Raw genomic sequence first — 19,426 nt, forward strand, 5'->3', positions numbered from 1 at the left:
ATCTCACCGGCTCAGGGTTGACTCAGCCTTCCATCCTTCCGAGGTGGGTAAAATGAGGACCCAGATTGTTGTTGGGGGCGATATGCTGACTCTGTAAACCGCTTAGAGGGGGCTGAAAGCCCTATGAAGCGGTATATAAGTCTAACTGCTATTGCTATTGCCATGTCCCCCCCTTCTAGGCATCCCTTAGCCTAAATGCCTTCCCTCTGAAATGAGCTGCCCCCCCCCCCAGACCTTCGTATAATCCCTGACCTCCGGTCCTTCCGACGCACCCTAAAAAGTTGGCTTTTCCAGCAAGCCGGCCTGGCCTGAACAAAATAAATAAATGATTGATTATTGTTAATTTTAATCGAATTTTTTAAAATGTTATTGTGAATCTGAATTGGGTTTGTTTTTTGGATATTCTAATTTTTTTTAAACTTTTGTAATATGTGTTTGTTTTGTTTTTTAATGTTGTGCGCCGCCCTGAGTGCTTTGGGAGAAGGGCGGCATATAAATCCAATAAACAAACAAACAAAACAGAAGTTGTTTTGAAAAGTGTCACAAAAAGCACTGCGTCCAAGCAATACTGCACACCAGTGCAGGGAGGAGAGAAAAAGCTTTCCAGATCCGTAGAAAAAGAGCAGTTGGATTCGAAGCGCATCGGAGGGACGAAATGGGTCACGCCAGGAGAACAGAAAGAAGAAGAAAATCAATTCTGCCAGATGCCGACGAAGCCCAGGATGGAAAAGGCTCTTCCAATGGTCAAATGCCAGAGCATGTGGGGCCAAGCTGGAAAGCGCCCAAGGAAGAGATTTAATTTCCCACTTCTAGAAGGGGAGGGGAGGGAAGGAGGGAGAGGGCTGCCAGCAGCAATTCTGGGGCAGGCAAAGATTATTCTTTCTCTCTCTTTTTCTTTTTGGCAAAACCCAAACCAGGCCAAAAGAATTCACTGCCACATGGCAAGGTAAGCCAAGCCTTTGCCCGGAGCAGGAACAGCTGGCTGGCATCTGCCCAACAACGGAAAAAGGAGGTAGAACCCAAAGGAGGAGGAGGAGGAGAAGCAAAGCCCTTAAAACCTGGCTGTTCCGACAGGCCTGGGGCTAAAGAGCTGTTGCCCCCGTCTCGAATTGGTATGACTGTTGTGTTTTAATCATGCATTGTTTTTTATGTCGTTTTAAATTCTTGTTTGTATCCCCCTTCCCTGGTTGAGTTGTGAGCCGCCCCGAGTTCCCCTTCGGGGGGGAAAAGGGCGGCATATAAATAAAATCAACATTCAACATTCAGAAGCAATGGAGCGTGCGAGAGGAGGGCTTGGAAAAGCCGAATTAAGGTTGGTGCCCCCCACCTCTTGCCACAAGGCCTTTTTCCCCAGCAGCTGTCAGTCATGGCAAAATCCAGACAGTCAGGTGCTGGGGTGGGGTGGGCCCCCCTCCCCGCTGATGATAAGGGCAGCTTCTCTCTTCTTTCATCGGCTAATAAACTTCCGGTAGTCAAGATCCTAACGAAGCTACTCTCAAAAGAAATCTCCTAGGAAGTGCTTCTGATGCTCTTTTGGCTGCTGACCCAGAGCTTAACAGCCAAGCAGGCATTCAACTCATCCTCTCTTGCATATCGTGCCCACCCCCCCTCCCAAAGCCTCTCTCCCAAACAGGAAGTCACTGCAGAAATCCATTTGTATTTGTATTTGTATTTTATTATTTGTATGCCGCCCTTCTCCGGGAGGACTCAGGGCGGCGAACAATTCAAAAGGGGAAAAAGGGGAACATAAAACGAACTACAGATAATTAAAATAAGCAAGAGTCACACAACCATACAAGTCGAGAGGGGAGGGGAACTCATCAACCCCAGGCCTGCCGGCAAAGCCAGGTTTTGACGGCTTTTCGGAAGGCCTGGAGAGAGGTGAGGGTCCGAATCCCTGCGGGGAGTTCGTTCCAGAGGGCCGGAGCTGCCACAGAGAAGGCCCTCCCCCGGGTAGTAGCCAGGTGGCATTGGCTGGTAGACGGAACCCGGAGGAGGCCAACCCTGTGTGATCTAATGGGTCTGTGGGAGGTAATTGGCAGCAGGCGGTCTCTCAAGTACCCAGATCCAATACGCCGTGCGCCAACTAAGGAAAGTATTAAAACACAACGCGTTTAAATCCAGGTAGCATTCGGACTTTCATAACTACATGGGTCTATAAAAAGGTGTTTCCCTCCCCCTCTTCTTTCCCCCAACGCACGTCTGGGGGGGTCAATGCTCTCCGTCTGCTTCCTCAGCCTGAATTTCATGGCAATAATAACAACCCCCTTCCTTCGCCTGCCCAAAACATTATTCCCCAAAACCTGCCAGGTTTAGCAAGGCATGGGCATCCGAGCATCGGTGGGCTTTCGCTCTGCAGGGACCGCGCTGACTATTAGAATAATTCGGGCTATTTTGCAAATCCAATCTGGGAAAACAAAATTAGAGCGTCCAAACCCTTTCATTAGACCGCAGGGGACGGATTTCTCGAGGGGTGGGGGGGGGAGACCTGGCACAATCGTGGCATCGACCAGCCCAGCGTTTAACCAATTAGCCTCTTTTCAGCAGAGGAGCAAGGCGGCGAAGAGAAGCGTCAAGAGAGGCCCGAGAGCAGCCCACGCGTCGCAGCGTGAACCCCAGAATCACGGAGCTGAGCGGGTGGCGCAGGGTTTGCCCTTAGAAGGGAAGCTTTAGCCTGGGCCTGGCACGTGTGCTAGATTGCCAAGCCTTAAAAAACAAAAAACAGGATGGGAGGCCTCTTGGCAAGCCGCCTTCTGCCCAACTGGTTCTTCTTCTGCTGCTGCTGCTGCTCTGCTCGCCAGGGGAGGGAGGGGAGGGCAAGGCGTGGCAGCACCCTCCCTCCACGCCACTTTCTGCACAGGCTCAGCAAACCCTGGGAGAGACGCCTGCAGGGTGCCTTCCGTGGGGGCTGCCGGGGGAAGACGGTGGCGGGCAGGACGCCGGAAAGGGGAGGGGGAAAAAAAACGGTCTTCCACCCTGCCACCTGCTGCGCCGTCGACAGCACACCCCGGTTCCCAGGGCTCTTCCGGCGTCTCCTTCTGGCGTTGGGGGAGGATTTGCAAGGGCAGCATTTAAGGGACATCCTGAATATTCATCGCCCGTCCAGGGAGCCTCGGTGGCTCCTCAACCGTTTCCCTTCCAGCCTCTTCTCCTTTCAGTGCCAGAAAGAGGGCTCTTTCGAGCAGCTTAAACATTGCAGCCCGTTGTAATGCTGCTGGTTTTTTATTTTATTTTTAAGATTTGCTTTTGGGGACGCAGTGGCTAAGACGCTGAGCTTGTCGATCAGAAAGGTCGGCCGTTCGGCGCTTCGAATCCCGAGCGCCGCGTAACGGAGTGAGCCCCCGTGACTCGTCCCAGCTTCTGCCAACCTAGCACTTCGAAAGCACGTAAAAAAATGCGAGTAGAAAAACAGGAACCGCCTTTGGTGGGAAGGTTAACAGCGTTCCGTGCGCCTTCGGCGTTGAGTCATGCCGGCCACATGACCACGGAGACGTCTTCGGACAGCGCTGGCTCTTCGGCATTGAAACGGAGATGAGCACTGCCCCCTAGAGTAGGGAATGACTAGCACATACATATGTGCGAGGGGAACCTTTATCTTTCCCTTGTAGTTTGTGGTTTATTGTTAAGATGTGCTTACCTGTTAGCTGTTTCCTTCCCCCCCCCCCCTTGAGAGCGGGGCTTAAACCCTCCTGCAATAGAGGAATTGTGATGATGGGGTTGGAAAAAGAACTAACCGGAACATTGGAAAGTAGGAAAACAAAGCTTGGCTTGCAAAGGAAGCCATTTTCGACCCGAGACCCTGCTCTTTCCAACTACCTAACTTTCGACAGCCGCCGTTGTCTGGTAAATCTGCAGATCCTCCTCAGTTCCATCCTTGGGATCAGGAAGAGAATCCGTGTCATTCTTCTGGAGCGTTCCCGAAGGACGAATGCTTGAAAGGAAGGGCTGTTCTACAGGGTTACCAATTAATAGCCCAATCCCCATACGGATCAAGGCTTTGGATCTTAATCTACTATTAATCTCAACCTTGGCAACTTTTAAAGACGGCTGGACTTCCGTTCCCAGAATCCCCCAGCCAACCACGGTCAAAATCATGAATTCATGAGTTTCTGGGAGTTGAAGTCCACCCCTCTTAAAAGTTACCAAGGTTATCAAGGAGGGGAGGAAGGAAGTAAGAGAATGGAGGGACGAAGGAATGGAAAGGAGTGGAGGGTGGAAGAGAGAGAAAGAGAAGGAGAGATAGTAGGAGAGGAAGAAGAAGTGTGGAGGAGAGGTAGGGGAAGAAGAAAGAGGTAAGGAGAGGAGGGAGAGAGAGAAAGAGAAGGAGAGATAGTAGGAGAGGAAGAAGAAGTGTGGAGGAGAGGTAAGGGAAGAAGAAAGGTAAGGAGAGGTGGGTGGAAGGGAGAGAAAGAGAAGGAGAGAGGGCAGGAAAGAAAGAGGAAGAATGGAGGAGAGGTAAGGGAAGAAGAAAGAGGTAAGGAGAGGAGGGTGGAAGGGAGAGAAAGAGAAGGAAAGATAGTAGGAAAGGAAGAGGAGTGGAGGAGAGGTAAGGGAAGAAGAAAAAGGTAAGGAGAGGAGGGTAGAAGGGAGAGAAAGAGAAGGAGAGATAGTAGGAAAGGAAGAGGAGTGGAGGAGAGGTAAGGGAAGAAGAAAGAGGTAAGGAGAGGTGGGTGGAAGGGAGAGGAAAAGAAGAGGAGGAGGGAGGAAGAGAAAGAAAGAAGGAGAGAGGGTAGGAAGGGGAAGAGAGAGGGTAGGAGTAGGGGAGAGGTAAGGGAAGAAAGAAGGGAAAGGAGAGGAGGAAGGAAGGAAGTAGAGAAGGAAGGGAGGGAGAAAAGAAAGGGAAAATAAGGTGGTGTTACAACAGGTGGAAGGGATGGTAAACAAAGCAACTTAAACTGTATATTATAACCTTTTAAATGGAATAATAATATAAGAATGGCAAAGAAAAAAACTATGTGAATGTATACCTATAACTGTATGTAAGAGAATAAATGACAGTAAAAATATAAAGCACAATATAGGTAAATAATACTTGATCGTAAGTAGCTAAGTATAAATAAATAAAGAATTGTACATAAAAATGGATAACGAATAATGAGATTATGAATGCAAGATAGAAATGTATAGAAGGGAAAACACTAACTGCAAAGAAACCGATTCAGAACTGCTGTATGATATACAACGAAACTTGTTGTTCCTATGTTGTCTTAAGTCATGTGTTTGTTTTTGTTGATGTGTTTATGTGTTTAAAATAAAAATTTATATATAAAAAAAAAGTTACCAAGGTTGAGAAATGTTGGCCTTTTCTGGATTTCAGCATTTACCCGGAAGGCCACCGGAAAGGCAAAGCCTCCAGCTGGCAATTCTGAAAGCAGCTGCAGGATTCATGCATTTTTTTTTCGGACCATGAGATTAAAATCAGAACAAATTGGGGAGAAGTGCCCTCTATGAAATAATACTATAAATCACATTTTCTTGGCTTTACTGCCCCCTGCGGGCCGTTTTCTCTCCCTGCAGGGGTGTGGGTGGGCGTGTGCATTCTTTGCTCAAACCAGGAAACTGCTCGTCCCGCACACTCGCCTATTAAGCAACCACAACTTTGGAGCAGGGAAAAGGGCGGCATATAAATGTAATAAATCAATCAATTAAATCAATCAATCAAGATACCCGGGGAGTTTTCTGTTTGCCAAAAAAGGCAACCGAAGGAAATCTTCCCGTGCAAAAAAAACATGGATGCCTCAAGCATTTTTATGTACTTTATAAAATATGCATAGAGCCTTCAGCCAAATAACCATCCTAAGTAATTACGTGTGTTTCCCCTCCTAACGCTCATCGCACGAACTGAAACCAGCAATAATTACCTGGAGACTTTAAAAAAAACTTCACCTCTATCTTCAATTCCATACTTTGAGTTCTATTTATTTCGGTTTTCGCCATTGGGGGACGGGGGGGGGGGGAGACAGGGAATATTTGGACCGAGATTGCTGTTGAATTGGCTTTCCGGAATGCTTTCGTGGGCTGCCGAAATCTCTCCCCCCACCCCCAAAACGTCCGCTGAAGAAATTCTAATACATCCAACTTCCTGGGAATAAAATGCTGGCTAAACCTTTTATGGAGATTCTCAGTCGTAGTACACCTATCCTCTGCGAGCTGCACTGGTTACCGATCGGTCTCCGGATACGCTTCAAAGTGCTAGTCGTAACTTATAAAGCCCTTCATAGTATTGGATCTGGGTACTTGAGAGACCGCCTGCTGCCAATTACCTCCCACAGACCCGTTAGATCACACAGGGTCGGCCTCCTCCGGGTTCCGTCTACCAGCCAATGCCACCTGGCTACTACCCGGGGGAGGGCCTTCTCTGTTGCAGCTCCGGCCCTTTGGAATGAACTCCCCGTGGAGATTCAGACCCTCACCCCTCTCCAGGCCTTCCGAAAAGCCGTCAAAACCTGGCTGTGCCGGCAGGCCTGGAGGTGATGAGTTCCCTCCCCTCTCGACTGGTATGGCTGTGTGACTCTTGTGTATTTTAATTACGTGTATTGTGTTTGTATCCCCTTTTCCCCTTTTGAGTTGTTTGCCGCCCTGAGTCCCTCCCGGAGAAGGGCGGCATACAAATAAATGAAATCTTAATCTTAATCTTAGTATAGTATGGTCTATATTGTCATTGTACAAAATAAATACAATGAAATTCATCATGGTTGTCCCAAAGATGCTTTTTGAAAAGACAACTGGACTTTCTTGGTTTTTTTTTCCTTGAAGAGGAAGAAGCTGAAGAAGCTTCTTGGATGAGAAGCGAAACCTCTTCCAAGGAAAAACTAAGTTCAATTGCCTTCTCATAAAGCACCTTTGGGGAAATCCTGGCTGCTTACTAGTTTTGGAAAATGACAGGCATGAATAATGCTCAGAATTATTCTCTCTCTCTCTCTCTCTCTCTCTCTCCCTCTCTCTCTCTCACACACACACACACACACACTCATTAAATGCAGACTGACATCAATCACACAGATTAATAAAGTTCCAATGGAGTTCTTTGCAAGTGCATCCACTGACTTAAACCATTCTGGAGAGAAAATAAATTTACAGGCTGTAATAAAAACCTTATCTATGATCAGAGGCGGCCCGCCCCCTTGTGGCCAGAGAGATGCGCGCAGCTTCGTTTAGCAGCTGGTCTCCAGATGTCCAGGAGCCGGAATATTTCCAGTTTGCGAGATTCACGGAGGCATCATTTCTGGACGTAATGGAAGAGAGGATCTACTGGGATGATGCCCTTCGACGGCACCCTGAAGTAGGCATCAGGATGTCTCCCCTTTGATTCTGTCTACTGTAAAACGGGAGAGAGAGAAAGCTGGCCAAGGTTTAGTTTTCCAATTTTTCCCTTACTTTAAAAAAAAAAAAAGTGTTCCTAGAATCTCTTGCCTAATGCTTGGAACCTTGTGACTTGGTTCTCCTGATTGACCTAGACTAGGGGTTTCCAAGCTTGTCAACTTTTAAGACTTGCAGGCTTCCAACTCCCAGAATTCCCCTGCCAGCTATGTGGTACAGGGGAATTCTGGGAGTTGGAAGTTCACAAGCCTTAAAAGTTGCCAAACTTTTGAGAGCCCTGATTTAGACAGCAATGGGGTTGTGCTGATTTTTTTCCCGGTTCCACCACAAAACCGCGGAGGACAAAATCGCGCTCGACGAAAGCGCGCATTTGACATCATCACAGCGCGACGAAAACATCGCGCTGTGATCGAAAAATGTAAAAATAAAGCGAAAACCTTACCCTAACCCCCCCAAACCTAACCCTAACCCCTAACCTAACCCTAAATCTAACCCTAAATGTAACCCTTAACCTAACGCTAAACCTAACGCTAACCCTTAACCTAACGCTAAACGTAACCCTAACGCTCTAAACCTAACCCTAACCCTTAACCTAACCCTAACCCTAACCCTTACCTTTATGTGAATCGGCTTGCTTTAATTTTAATTTTATTTCAATTTTTAATTTTTTTCGTCGCGCTGTGATGACGTCAAATGCGCGCTTTCGTCGAGCGCGATTTTGTCCTCCGCGGTTTTGACGGGTCACGTTTTTTCCCAAGGCACACACCAGAAACTGTTGATGGCGATGGTTGGCTCTTCCTTGTTCTTAGCCGCAATGACTCCCGTTGTGTAGCCCACCTGGGCTTGCTACGAAGACGAGGGCAAAGAGAGATTGATTGTGCGACAGATCCGGCTCGGGGCCATTTCAATAACCAACCCAGAGTCGAAGTCAGTAATTCAAGTTTTATTTTATCAACTCTATTGATAAATGACACCATCCGAGTCTGCTGAATTTGGCTAAACCTCCCACCCCACCCCTCTTCCCACCTTTGCCAGTTGTATATAGTAACACAGCGGCCTATACTGGAAACCAGAAGAATTTGTATGGATATGACAAAAAAAAATCATAGGCATAACCAACCCCTATATACAACAAACAGTATACACAAAAGAAAAGGGTTTTGTTGTTGTGGTGGTTGTTGTTGTCGCTGCTGTAAACCATGCACACCACAGCGTGAGGACTAAATTGTGTCTCTTGACGATGATCTGTTCAAGGATGCAGAACTGGGTCAGCTGCTTTGAAGAGCGCCGAGCATCTCCCTCCCCCCCGTTAGAATCGGTGCTGGATGCTGGAATGGCATTTTGTTGATTTCAGCTTAAAAACACTACGCAACCCCCTCCCCCCGCCTTCTTTTGGCATTTTGCTACGACGTGCGTCACCCCAACTCCGATTATTAAAAGTTTTAGGGCTCTGAAGCAGCGTTTCTTAGCGAGTTTCAAGCTGTGCTGGCTGGGGGATTCTGGGAATTGAAGTCCTGCTATCCTAAAGGAAGCCCCATTGCAAGAAACTTGATTAACTTAAACCCCAAATTCTACAACTGTTTTTTAGCTAACTTGGTGGCCTCCAGATCTGTCGAACCGGGACAAAATCCTGAGGGTTTCGGTCCCAGCACAAGGGGAAGGAGCAGCTGGTCCAAGGCTGGTTGGCCTGCCAAACCGACCTCCAAATTATTTCTTTTGCCTCGAGGCTTCTTATAACGTAGGGTCCCAAATTTTAAAAGACTTAGCAATAGGAATAGCAGTTAGACTTACATACCGCTTCATAGGGCTTTCAGCCCTCTCTAAGCGGTTTACAGAGTCAGCATATCGCCCCCAACAACAATCCGGGTCCTCATTTGACCCACCTCGGAAGGATGGAAGGCTGAGTCAACCTTGAGCCGGTGAGATTAGAACTGCTGAACTGCAGATAACAGTCAGCTGAAGTGGCCTGCAGTACTGCACCCTAACCACTGTGCCACCTCGGCTGACTGTTATCTGCAGTTCAGCGGTTCTAATCTCACCGGCCCAAAAAAGGCGGGGAGGCTGGTTAATTATTCAATATGCCCCAAACAAGGAAACTTTCCCCCCAAGGCTCCCCACTTCCCCGGAGTTGAGAAGGAAAGTTACGTTAACTCAAAGACAGTAACGAAGAACCTAAAACTGAAGTGAGCCAGAAAAAACATCAAAGCACAAAGCGCATACGATTTATCCTTTTTGCAGTCTTCACAAAAGAGTTTTTGCATAGAGATTCACACTGTCCAAGTGCACCCAATTTTCCGGCTCTCCACTTATTTTCGAGCAACAGGAAGAGAGGGGACCGGGGGTGGGGGGGGGGGAACCACCAAAGTGGAGCCTTTCTTGAAGGGACCAAGAAACCCTCAACGGAGACCGGATCTGTTTCAAAACATCTGGAACGCTACTGAACCTATTTTAGACACCCATCGGTTAATCAACGGAGGCCAGATCTGTTCCAAAACATCTGGATCGCTGCAGCTACTGAACCTATTTTAGACACCCAATGGGGAGCCAATGCTGTAGGCGAGGGATATCCGACCTTGGCAACGTTAAGACCTGTGGACTTCGACTCCTAGATTTCCCCAGCCATCCATGCCGGATGGAGAATTCTGGGAGTTGAAGTCCACAGGTCTGAAAAGGCGCCGAGGTCGTAGACTTGGGATCCCTCCCTTGTGGTTTCCATCAGTGCAAACACCAAACGGGCATCGCACTCAAGGGACAAGAAGGGCCGTTTCTGAGAAGGAGACCAAGGATGAAGGGAAACCAAGCCAGCTCTCAGCTGCAAACATCTGCGGCCCTTGGGAATCCCTCATCCAATTCTAGATCCCCAACGCCTTGAAGGACACAACGGCAGAGCCAAGGAAGGGAGCTCGGTAGGGACGGAGAACCCATCAAGCTTTGCAAAGCTCTTCCCCCCCCCTCCAGGGGTTGAAGACTACAACTCCCATCGTCATCCCCAGCAAGTAAGGTTGGCTTCTTCTTCTCCTGCAGATGTATTGGCCTACCATCTGGGATAAGAGGAGAAGTTGAGCAAGCTCTAAGGCAGATGAGCCCATAATTCAAGATGTCCAGTCATTTTAGACCCCTGGAAATGACACCGTCGGACACTTAAGAATCTTCGTGATATTCAGGGGCATCTTCGACTCTACGTTCCCAAAGGCTCTGCTTTCCCCCCTTCCTGGGTTTATCGGTTTGGTTGGTTTTTCAGGAATTCTCTCTTTCCATCAAGACAACCATCACCATACCAGCCTAAACCAGAAAAAAACGGAATTCCTTTACCCAAAAATGGCCGTGCGCCATCGGATGTAGGCCTCTCCCTTGTTGACAAGATGTATGGGGCAGAAGATTTTCTTACCACCCCAAACTCACTGGATGTTGGGTGCTCAAATGCAGGATTGTGTCTGCGCATGCCCAAGATATGGGCCGTTACTTTACACGGCAACCAATTCCCACAGCCCAGGGGTCTCCGACTTTGGTAACTTGGAAGACTTAGTTTAGTTTATTTCATTTATATGCCACCCTTTTCCCCCGAAGGGGACTCAGGGCGGCTCACAACTCAACTAGGGAAGACTTGTAGACTTCAACTCCCAGAATTCCTCAGCCAGTCTTGGCAACATTTTACAACTTGTGGACTTCAACTCCCAGAATTCTGGGAATTGAAGTCCACAAGTTATAAAGTGGCCCATGTTGGAGACCTTTGCCGTAAGCAGGAAGAAGACCCAACTCTCGCCTCTCCTTCCCTCCCCTCCCCAGATTTCGCAACCTAAGTCAGAACAAGCGTAGTAGCTACAAGAGCAGAGGAAAGTTCCTCAAGGCCTTGTTAAGTCCGATCCCGAGGAAAAGCAGCTCCTTTCTATCGGTGGTCTCCTCCTTACAAAGCGAGGTTCGTTATTGAATTGGTCCCAAGTACAAGCAACATCGCATTGTTATTATTATTATTATTCCCGCCCTCCCCCAAATCTGATAACAGGAAGCCATCCTCACAAACGCTCAAATGTCACGCTGGGTTCGTAAAAAAGTGTTTGAAAAGCAAAACGAACGCTGGAGTTGCCCCCTCCGATGAAGGCCACGTCTACTGGGAAACGGCCTCTGCCATAATATATATTTATTTTTAAAAAAGGAGAATGTTTTGCAGGATAAAAGCTTTGCTTTGCCCTTCCCCCCTTCTAAAAGAATACACACGTTGCAAGAATTGTTATTAAAATGGACGGAGGAGGGCATGGAAGGCCATCTCTCTCTTTCCAAAACATGTTCAAGTATTCCCGTATACTTTTAAAATGCATTTAAATGCAGCCTCTTCACAGAAGTCCATGGTCGGGTTTTCTGGTGCCAATGCTCAGCACACCATTGGGGCTCTCTCTCTCTCTCTCTCATACTCTCTCTGTATCTCTGTCTCTCTCTCGTTCTCTGTGTCTGTGTGTTTGTGTGTTTATCTCTCTCTTGTTCTTTCTTTCTCTCTGTATCTCTCTCGTACTCTCTGTCTCTCTCGCTCTCTGTCTCTGTCTCTCTGCATCACTCTCATTCTCTGTCTCTCGTTCTCTGTATCTCTTATTCTCTCTCTGTCTCTCTCTCATTCTGTCTCTCTCGTTCTCTGTCTCTCATTCTCTCTGTATCTCACTCTCTGTCTCTCTCGTTCTCTGTCTCTCTCTCATTCTCTCTCTGTCTCTCTCTTCTCTCTCTGTATCTCACTCACTCTTTGTCTCTCTCTTCTCTCTCTCACTCTCTCTGTCTCTCTCGTTCTCTGTATCGCTCATTGTCTGTCTCTCTGTCTCTCTCATTCTCTCTGTCTCTCACTCACTCTGTCTCTCTCTCATTCTCTCTTTGTCTCTCTCAATCTCTCTCATTGTCTATCTCTGTCTCTCTCGTTCTCTCTCTGTATCTCTCTCACTCTCTCTCTCTCATTCTCTCTGTATCTCTCATTGTCTCTCACTCACTCTCTGTCTCTGTCTCTCTGCATCTCTCTTGTTCTCTCTGTATCTGTCTCTCTCATTTTCTCTGTGTGTGTGTGTGTCTCTCTCTCTCTCGTTCTGTCTTTCTCTCATTCTCTCTGTCTCTTTTTCTGTGTGTATCTCTCTCTGCCTCTCATGTTCTCGTTATCTCTCTCTCTCATTCTCTCTCTCTCTGTCTTTCTCTCTCATTCTCTCTCTCTCTGTCTTTCTCTCATTCTCTCTGTCTCTGCATCTCTCTGTATCTGTCTCTCTCGTTCTCTCTCTCTTTCTCTGTGTCTCTCTTGTTCCCTATCTCTCTCTCTCTCATTCTCTGTCTCTCTCTCATTCTCTCTCTGTCTCTCTCTGTATCTCTCTCTGCCTCTCTCTCATTCTCTCTCTCTGTCTTTCTCTCATTCTCTCTCTCTCTCTCATTCTCTCTCCCCTGAAATAAAGCAAACTTAAGCTCCATCAACAGCAGCAGCAGTCAAGATTCTTCCTTTTAAAAAAAGTGATTAAATATTGATAGGCCAAATCTTCCCGTCTTTGCTAAAAGCCAATTTACACCAGACACTCATCAACCTTTTCTCTTCTTCTTCTTCTTTTTCTCAAGCTTTCCACCCCTCTGTGCCTCAACCCAACATCTCTTTGCTTTGTGGCTGTTCTGCAGCCTTTCAAAAGAGGTTGATGAAGCCAAGTGCTTTAAAAAAAGGATCTGAAAATGGTTCTTTTTGAAGTTTCGAAAATCCCTTTGGGCGAGCGTGCGTGCATGTGTGTAGGTGTGAGACAATTAAGCCTTGGATTTCCACCGAAATCAGGCCTTGGACCTCCATACCCCAACAGGCTAGTAGATCTTAAAAGCAGGAACTTGACGTGACATGACAGTTTTGAGTGGCAATGCCCTCACAGGGACGTCATCCTGCCTTTGGACTCACTTCGGCCACCCCTGGCCAGGCTTTTAATGGCCAGAGGAAGCCCCTTCGGCCTGGATTGGCCGGGTGTCAGGGGAGGAGCTTAAGAGAAGCCCCACCTCCTCAAGCAAAGACCCCTTCCGAGGAAGGAAGAAGTAGGTGGCCCATGGGCCACAGCCAAGAGGCACAGCATATTTTGCAATGAAAAAGATTAAATGGAAGAGCATTAAATAAAACCGTTGGCTTCTCCAATTGGGGATACCGAAAGGGATAAACGAATGGATTTGCAGCTACCCACTGTCCAGTTTAATACCCCCTTTTCCCGTGTGTTTTTCTGATCTCCGAGACCTAGTTGGCATATAAAAAAAGTACCAGAATCTCAGGCCACCTTATAAAATGCAGAAATGGCTCCCCTGTGATGCCCCCATCTCAGGAAACCCTCCTCATCCTTCCCCCCCCATCATAATCCTTGTAGTTCAGCCTTCGCTGTTCCCACTTGGGATCTGCCAAGCCATCATGGCGAACGCCCAGGAAGGTAGCCTAAGAGCCCAACATTTCCCTTCCTTCTTGATAGGGACAGATCCGAGACAACACAGATTAAAAAGTTCGCCCATCTACAGCACAACACTGAATGCAAAAGGCCGCCACCCCCACCTCTTCCCCCACCTCTTCCCCCACCTCTTCCGGAGAAGCGCCTAGCTCTGTTTGCCCTTCTCCGCCACCCCCTCCCCGCTCCTTATCGCCACTGTTCCACGTTCCCGATGTAATCCGCGGTGGCGTTTTGGCCGTCCTGCTCTCTGCTGCGTCCCAGCTTGGCCCGCGAGACCTTCCGCTGCTCCTGCCGTTTCCGGCGGGCTTCCTGGTGCTCCTTCTGCCTGGTGAACTGGTAGCGCTGGAGGAAGAGGTCCTTTGCATAACCGTAGAGTTCCACGTCTAAAAAATTGAGGGCCTCGATCCGCCGCTGGGTGGCCCCCTCGATGTCCACGCTGGAGGCCCTGGTGCTGTTGTACTGGGTGAAGGGCGAAATGAAGTTCATGTTGAAGGTCTTCTCGAAGAGGTACTGGGTCTTCCGCTGGAATTCCGTCAGGCCGAAGAAGGCCATGCGCTTGAGGTTCTCCTTGGCGCTGTCCAGGAGGACCTGGTTCCGTTGCTCTTCCGGCATGACCGACAGGTTGTAGCAGCCCACCAAGCTCAGGTCAGCCAGCATGCGGACCTGGCGGTTGTTGGCCAGGTTGTAGGGACAGTCCATGAACTCCTGCAGAGAGCAGCCCGACCAGTCGTCCCCCGAGTAGCAGCTCGGAAGCTCCTCGGACGTGGGTGACCGTCCATCGCAGACATGCAAGGAGGCCTTCCAGGTGGCTCCCCTTTGGACGTGCCTCCATTCGCTCAGGTAGCGGGAAACCGGGTCCCTCAGGATGGTGATGTAGTAGTAATTCCTGAGGGAGGAGAAGAAGAAGAAAGCACCTTTAAGGAGAGAAGGGCTCCGTGGAAGCTTCATTGAGAAGCAACTGCAGTTGGGAAGGTTGAGGTCCATCCCTGCCCGATTCAAATCCACTGAATTACCCGTATTTTTCAGAGTATAAGACGCCCCGGAGTATAAGACCTAGCACCTAGCTTTTGGGGAGGAAAACAAGGGGGGGAAAATCTGCCTCTGCTTCCCAGCAATTTGCTTCCTTGCAGCAAACGGCAAACAGCCTGTTTCAGTTTCAGCACAGCCTGATTAGCACAAGCAACTGATCGTTGGTTGGATCAGCCTCCCGACTTGGATCAGCTGTTTCAGGCTGCAGGGATTGCCATAGCCTGTTGCTGCCTCCGGGCGCCCCATTTTCCACCTGTCCCGGGCAGCGGGGCTGAGAATGGGTGGGAAATGGGGCACGCAGAAGCTGAAAACGGGGCGTGTAGAGGCAAAAAATGGGGCAAGCAGAGGCGGCAATAGGCAATCCCTGAAGCCTGAAACAGCTGATCGTTGGGAGGCCGATCCAACCAACAATCAGCTGCTCGTGCTAATCAGGCTGTGATGAAGCTGAACCTGAAACAGGCTGTTTGCTGCAAGGAGGCAAATTGCTGGGAGGCAGAGGCCAAAGGGTGGGGGCTGGCAGGTGGGCAGGGCTACATTCAGTGTATAAGACGCACCCAAATTTTCACCCTCTTTTAGGGTGGGAGGGAAGTGCGTCTTATACTCCGAAAAATACGGTAATTTACAGGTGGTTCTTGACTTACAAAGTTCATTTAGTAACCGTTCAAAGTTACAACAGCACGGGAAAAAAGTGACTTTCGCAAGTGGTTGCAGCATCCCCATCGTGGGCATCAAGGGATCCAAATTGGCAGCCGGCTCAGATTTACGACGATCGCCCGGGGTGACGCGATCCCCACCTTCCGACAAGCCAGGTCAATGGAGCAGACAGGTTTACTTAACAACCACGTCACTAAGTCAACAGCCAAAGTGACCCACTTAAAAAACTTTGGCGAGAATGGGCTGGGGTGGGGGGGGGGCAACTCACTTCACAACTGTCTCTCTTAGCAACAGAAATTTTGGTCGTAACTCGAGGGCCACCTGTATTTATCAGTTCCAAGTCAAGCTACTGAATGGGCAGGAAAGGAGAATGCTGAGGGAACCGCTAACGAAGACGTCAGACCGACCCAGGCCCAAAGAACTATCACAAAAACAAGAACTGCAAAACTCACAAAAATGCAAAATTCTTTCATTTCAACCTCCCCTTGGTCGCTTTACTAGGCTACGCCACAAGAGGTCGCTGTTCCATGAAAAGAAAATTCCCCCCAGAGCCCACCTTTCTTTTAGCAGAAGCAAATAGCTAAAAAGTGAAACTTTCTCCTTAAAATCTGGAGCGAAAAGCACAATCTCTCCCAGACGCCCCCCAAAAGGAGGAGAGAAACTGAAATGCACCAAAGCCTCGCAAGATGGGCTTCGGAGTACCCAAAGCAGATCATTGTTAATAGAGCTGTATGGATAGCTGTAACTGGAATTCCCAGTGAATTAAGTTGGTTCGTTTCCTCTCTCTCTCCCCCCCCTCCTCTAAGGACGGAAAATCTGCAGGGATTAGCAGATCCAACTTTCTTTCTGACCGAAGACATTTTAAGAGTTTCTTCCCGAGTGGCAGAAATCAAAATAGCACTGAAGCAGAAAGAAAGAAAAAAGGAATAAAAATAAGAAAGAAGGGGAAGGAGAGGAGGAAGGAAGTAAAGAAGAAAGGGAGAGAGTAAAGAAAAGAAAGGGAAAATAAGGTGGTGTCATAGCAGGTGCGAAAGATGTTAAACAAAGCATTCCAAACTATACCTTATAACCTCTTAAATGAAATAATAATAATATAAGAATGGCAAAGAAAAAGAATAACTATGTGAATGTATACCTATAATTGTATGTAAGAGAATAAATGACAGTAAGAATATAAAGCACAATATAGGTAAACAATATTTTGTTATAAATAGCTAAGTATAAATAAATGTAGAATTGTACATAAAAATGGATAACGAATAAGGAGACCATGAATGCAAGATAGAAATGTATGGAAGGGAAAACACTAACTGCAAAGGGTTCCACCACAAAACCGTGTTCGACTAAACCGTGTTCAACTAAACCGCGCTCGACTAAACCGCGTAGCTGATGTCATCGCGGAGAAAAAAGCACGCTGTAAACGCTAAACCTAAAATTAACCCCTAAACCTAAACCTAACCCCCCTAAACCTAATCCTAAACCTAACCCTAAACCTAACCCTAAACCTAACCCTAAACTTAACCCTAAACCTAACCCTAAACCTAATCCTTAACCTAACCCTAAACCTAACCCTTAACCTAACCCTAAACCTAACCCTAACCCTTAACCTAACCCTAAACCTAACCCTTAACCTAACCCTAAACCTAACCCTAACCCTTAACCTAACCCTAAACCTAACCCTTAACCTAACCCTAAACCTAATCCTAACTCTTAACCTAACCCTAAACCTAACCCTTAACCTAACCCTAAACCTAATCCTAACCCTTAACCTAACCCTAAACCTAACCCTTAACCTAACCCTAAACCTAACCCTAACCCTTAACCTAACCCTGCTCTACAGCCCTCTCTTAAGCGGTTTACAGAGTCAGCCTCTTGATCCCAAACAATCTGGGTCCTCGTTTTACCCACCTCGGAAGGATGGAAGGCTGAGTCAACCTTGAGCCTGCAATATTGCACTCTAACCACTGTGCCACCATGGCTCATTGTTGTTAAGTGAATCACTGCAATTGCTCAGTTAGTAACACGGCACTTAAGTGAATCGGGATTTCCCATTGACTTTCCTTGTCAGCAAGGTGGCGAGGTGGCGCAGTGGTTAGAGTGCAGTACTGCAGGCCACTTCAGCTGACTGTTAACTGCAGTTCGGCGGTTCAAATCTCACCGGCTCAAGGTTGACTCAGCCTTCCATCCTTCCGAGGTGGGTGAAATGAGGACCCGGACTGTGGGGGCGATATGCTGACTCTGTAAACCGCTTAGAGAGGGCTGAAAGCCCTATGAAGCGGTATATAAGTCTAACTGCTATTGCTATTGCTAAGGTTTCAAAAGTGCAATACAATACAATACAATAGCAGAGTTGGAAGGGACCTTGGAGGTCTTCTAGTCCAACCCTCTGCCTAGGCAGGAAACCCTACACCACTTCAGACAAATAGAATAGAATTCAGAATAGAATAGAATAGTAGAGTTGGAAGGGACCTTGGAGGTCTTCTAGTCCAACCCCCTACCTAGGCAGGAAACCCTATACCGTTCCAGACAAATAGCTGTCCAACATCTTCTTAAAGACTTGCAGTGTTGGGGCATTCACAACCTCTTTGATCACATGACCCCGGGACACCGCAACAGTCACAAGTACCTGCCAGTTTCCCAGTGTCTGATGTTGATCATGTGGAAATGCGCTGTTGTTACGTCAAGGATCACTTGCCTCCTTCAAGACCCGGCGGGAGATTTTCTCCAGGAAGGAACAGGTTAGCCGAAAACACACACAACTTCATAAATAAAGATGTGCCAAGCTCTTCGACAGGCAGACACTCCCCAGATCCCAGCTCCGCTACCCCCCCAAATCCTTTATCTCGAGACAGGAGAAGGAGAACAGCTGCGAGGGAAGAACAACGATGAGCCAGCTTTTTCTCCTCTCCCCGAGAGGCATGGAAGCCGCATCTGCGGAGCCCAGAAACGTTCCAGCAAAATTTGCCAGTCTTCCTTTGGGCACCGAGACCGGTGAGAGAGAGAGAGAGGGGAGCCACAGCCGGATTTTCCAATCAAAACTTTGTTGGTGCCGGGGAAAACGCCGAGCCCAAATCAGGGATTGGATGCTCCTGACACCTGCCGATGGAAGATGTAGCCGGGGCCGCGGGGAATCGGCTGAATGCAGAGAAATGCCAGGGGCCGGGAACGAGCTGGCGGGCGGCTTTAGAAGGAAATGCCAAACACTGCCAGGTTTCCTCCCCCTCCCAGGTGTCTGCTTTAAAACTTTTTTAATCGGCAATTTTAGACGTGTTCAAGGACATTTCGTGGTAAGGGAAATGATGGCTTCTGCTTATTCCGGTTTTGCCCAACTGACGAAACCCGTTGGGGCCACCAGAAAGCAGGACAAGCAGCAATGGGTGGAAACTAATCAAGGAGAGAAGCAACTTCGAACTAAGGAGAAATTTCCTGACAGTGGGAACAATTCATCAGTGGAATCAGAAGTTGTGAATAGCAATAGCAGTTAGACTTATATACCGCTTCATAGGGCTTTCAACCCTCTCTAAGTGGTTTACAGAGTCAGCATATTGCCCCCAACAACAATCCGGGTCCTCATTTTACCCACCTCGGAAGGATGGAAGGCTGAGTCAACCTTGAGGCGGTGAGATTAGAACCGCTGAACTGCTGAACTGCAGTCAGCTGAAGTAGCCTGCAGTGCTGCATTTAACCACTGCGCCACCTCGGCTCAACACCGCAAGTCTTTAAGAAGATGTTGGCCAGCCATCTGTCTGAAACGGTATAAGGTTTCCTGTCTAGGCAGGGGGTTGGACTAGAAGACCTCCAAGGTCCCTTCCAATCCTATTATTCTATGTTCTGTTCTCCCAAAGCACCTGAGGGCGGGGCAAGGAGCAATGGGTGGAAACTAATCAAGGAGAGAAGCAACTTGGAACTAAGGAGAAACTTCCTGAGAGTTAGAACAATGAATCAGTGGGACAGAAGTTGCCTCCAGAAGTTGTCAATGCTCCAACATTTTAAAAAGAAGATGT

The 19,426-nt window shown here is 48.1% G+C and overlaps 1 protein-coding gene across 1 annotated transcript in view; it reads right to left on the reverse strand.

Moving 5' to 3' along the window:
* Positions 1 to 13,854: 13,854 nt before the first annotated feature.
* Positions 13,855 to 19,426, reverse strand: part of HS6ST2 (heparan sulfate 6-O-sulfotransferase 2) — a 96,047-nt gene continuing 90,475 nt past the window's right edge. Inside the window, exon 2 of the mRNA XM_087728160.1 lies at positions 13,855 to 14,625. Coding sequence (XP_087584286.1) covers positions 13,926 to 14,625 — 700 coding nt within the window. The 3' untranslated portion in view covers positions 13,855 to 13,925. The remainder of the gene's footprint in view (positions 14,626 to 19,426) is intronic.

This window comes from Thamnophis sirtalis, unplaced genomic scaffold, assembly GCF_051295495.1.
Source record: "Thamnophis sirtalis isolate CommonGarterSnake01/CBP01778 unplaced genomic scaffold, rThaSir2_p1.2 scaffold_13, whole genome shotgun sequence".
Classification (NCBI taxonomy): Eukaryota; Metazoa; Chordata; class Lepidosauria; order Squamata; family Natricidae; genus Thamnophis; species Thamnophis sirtalis.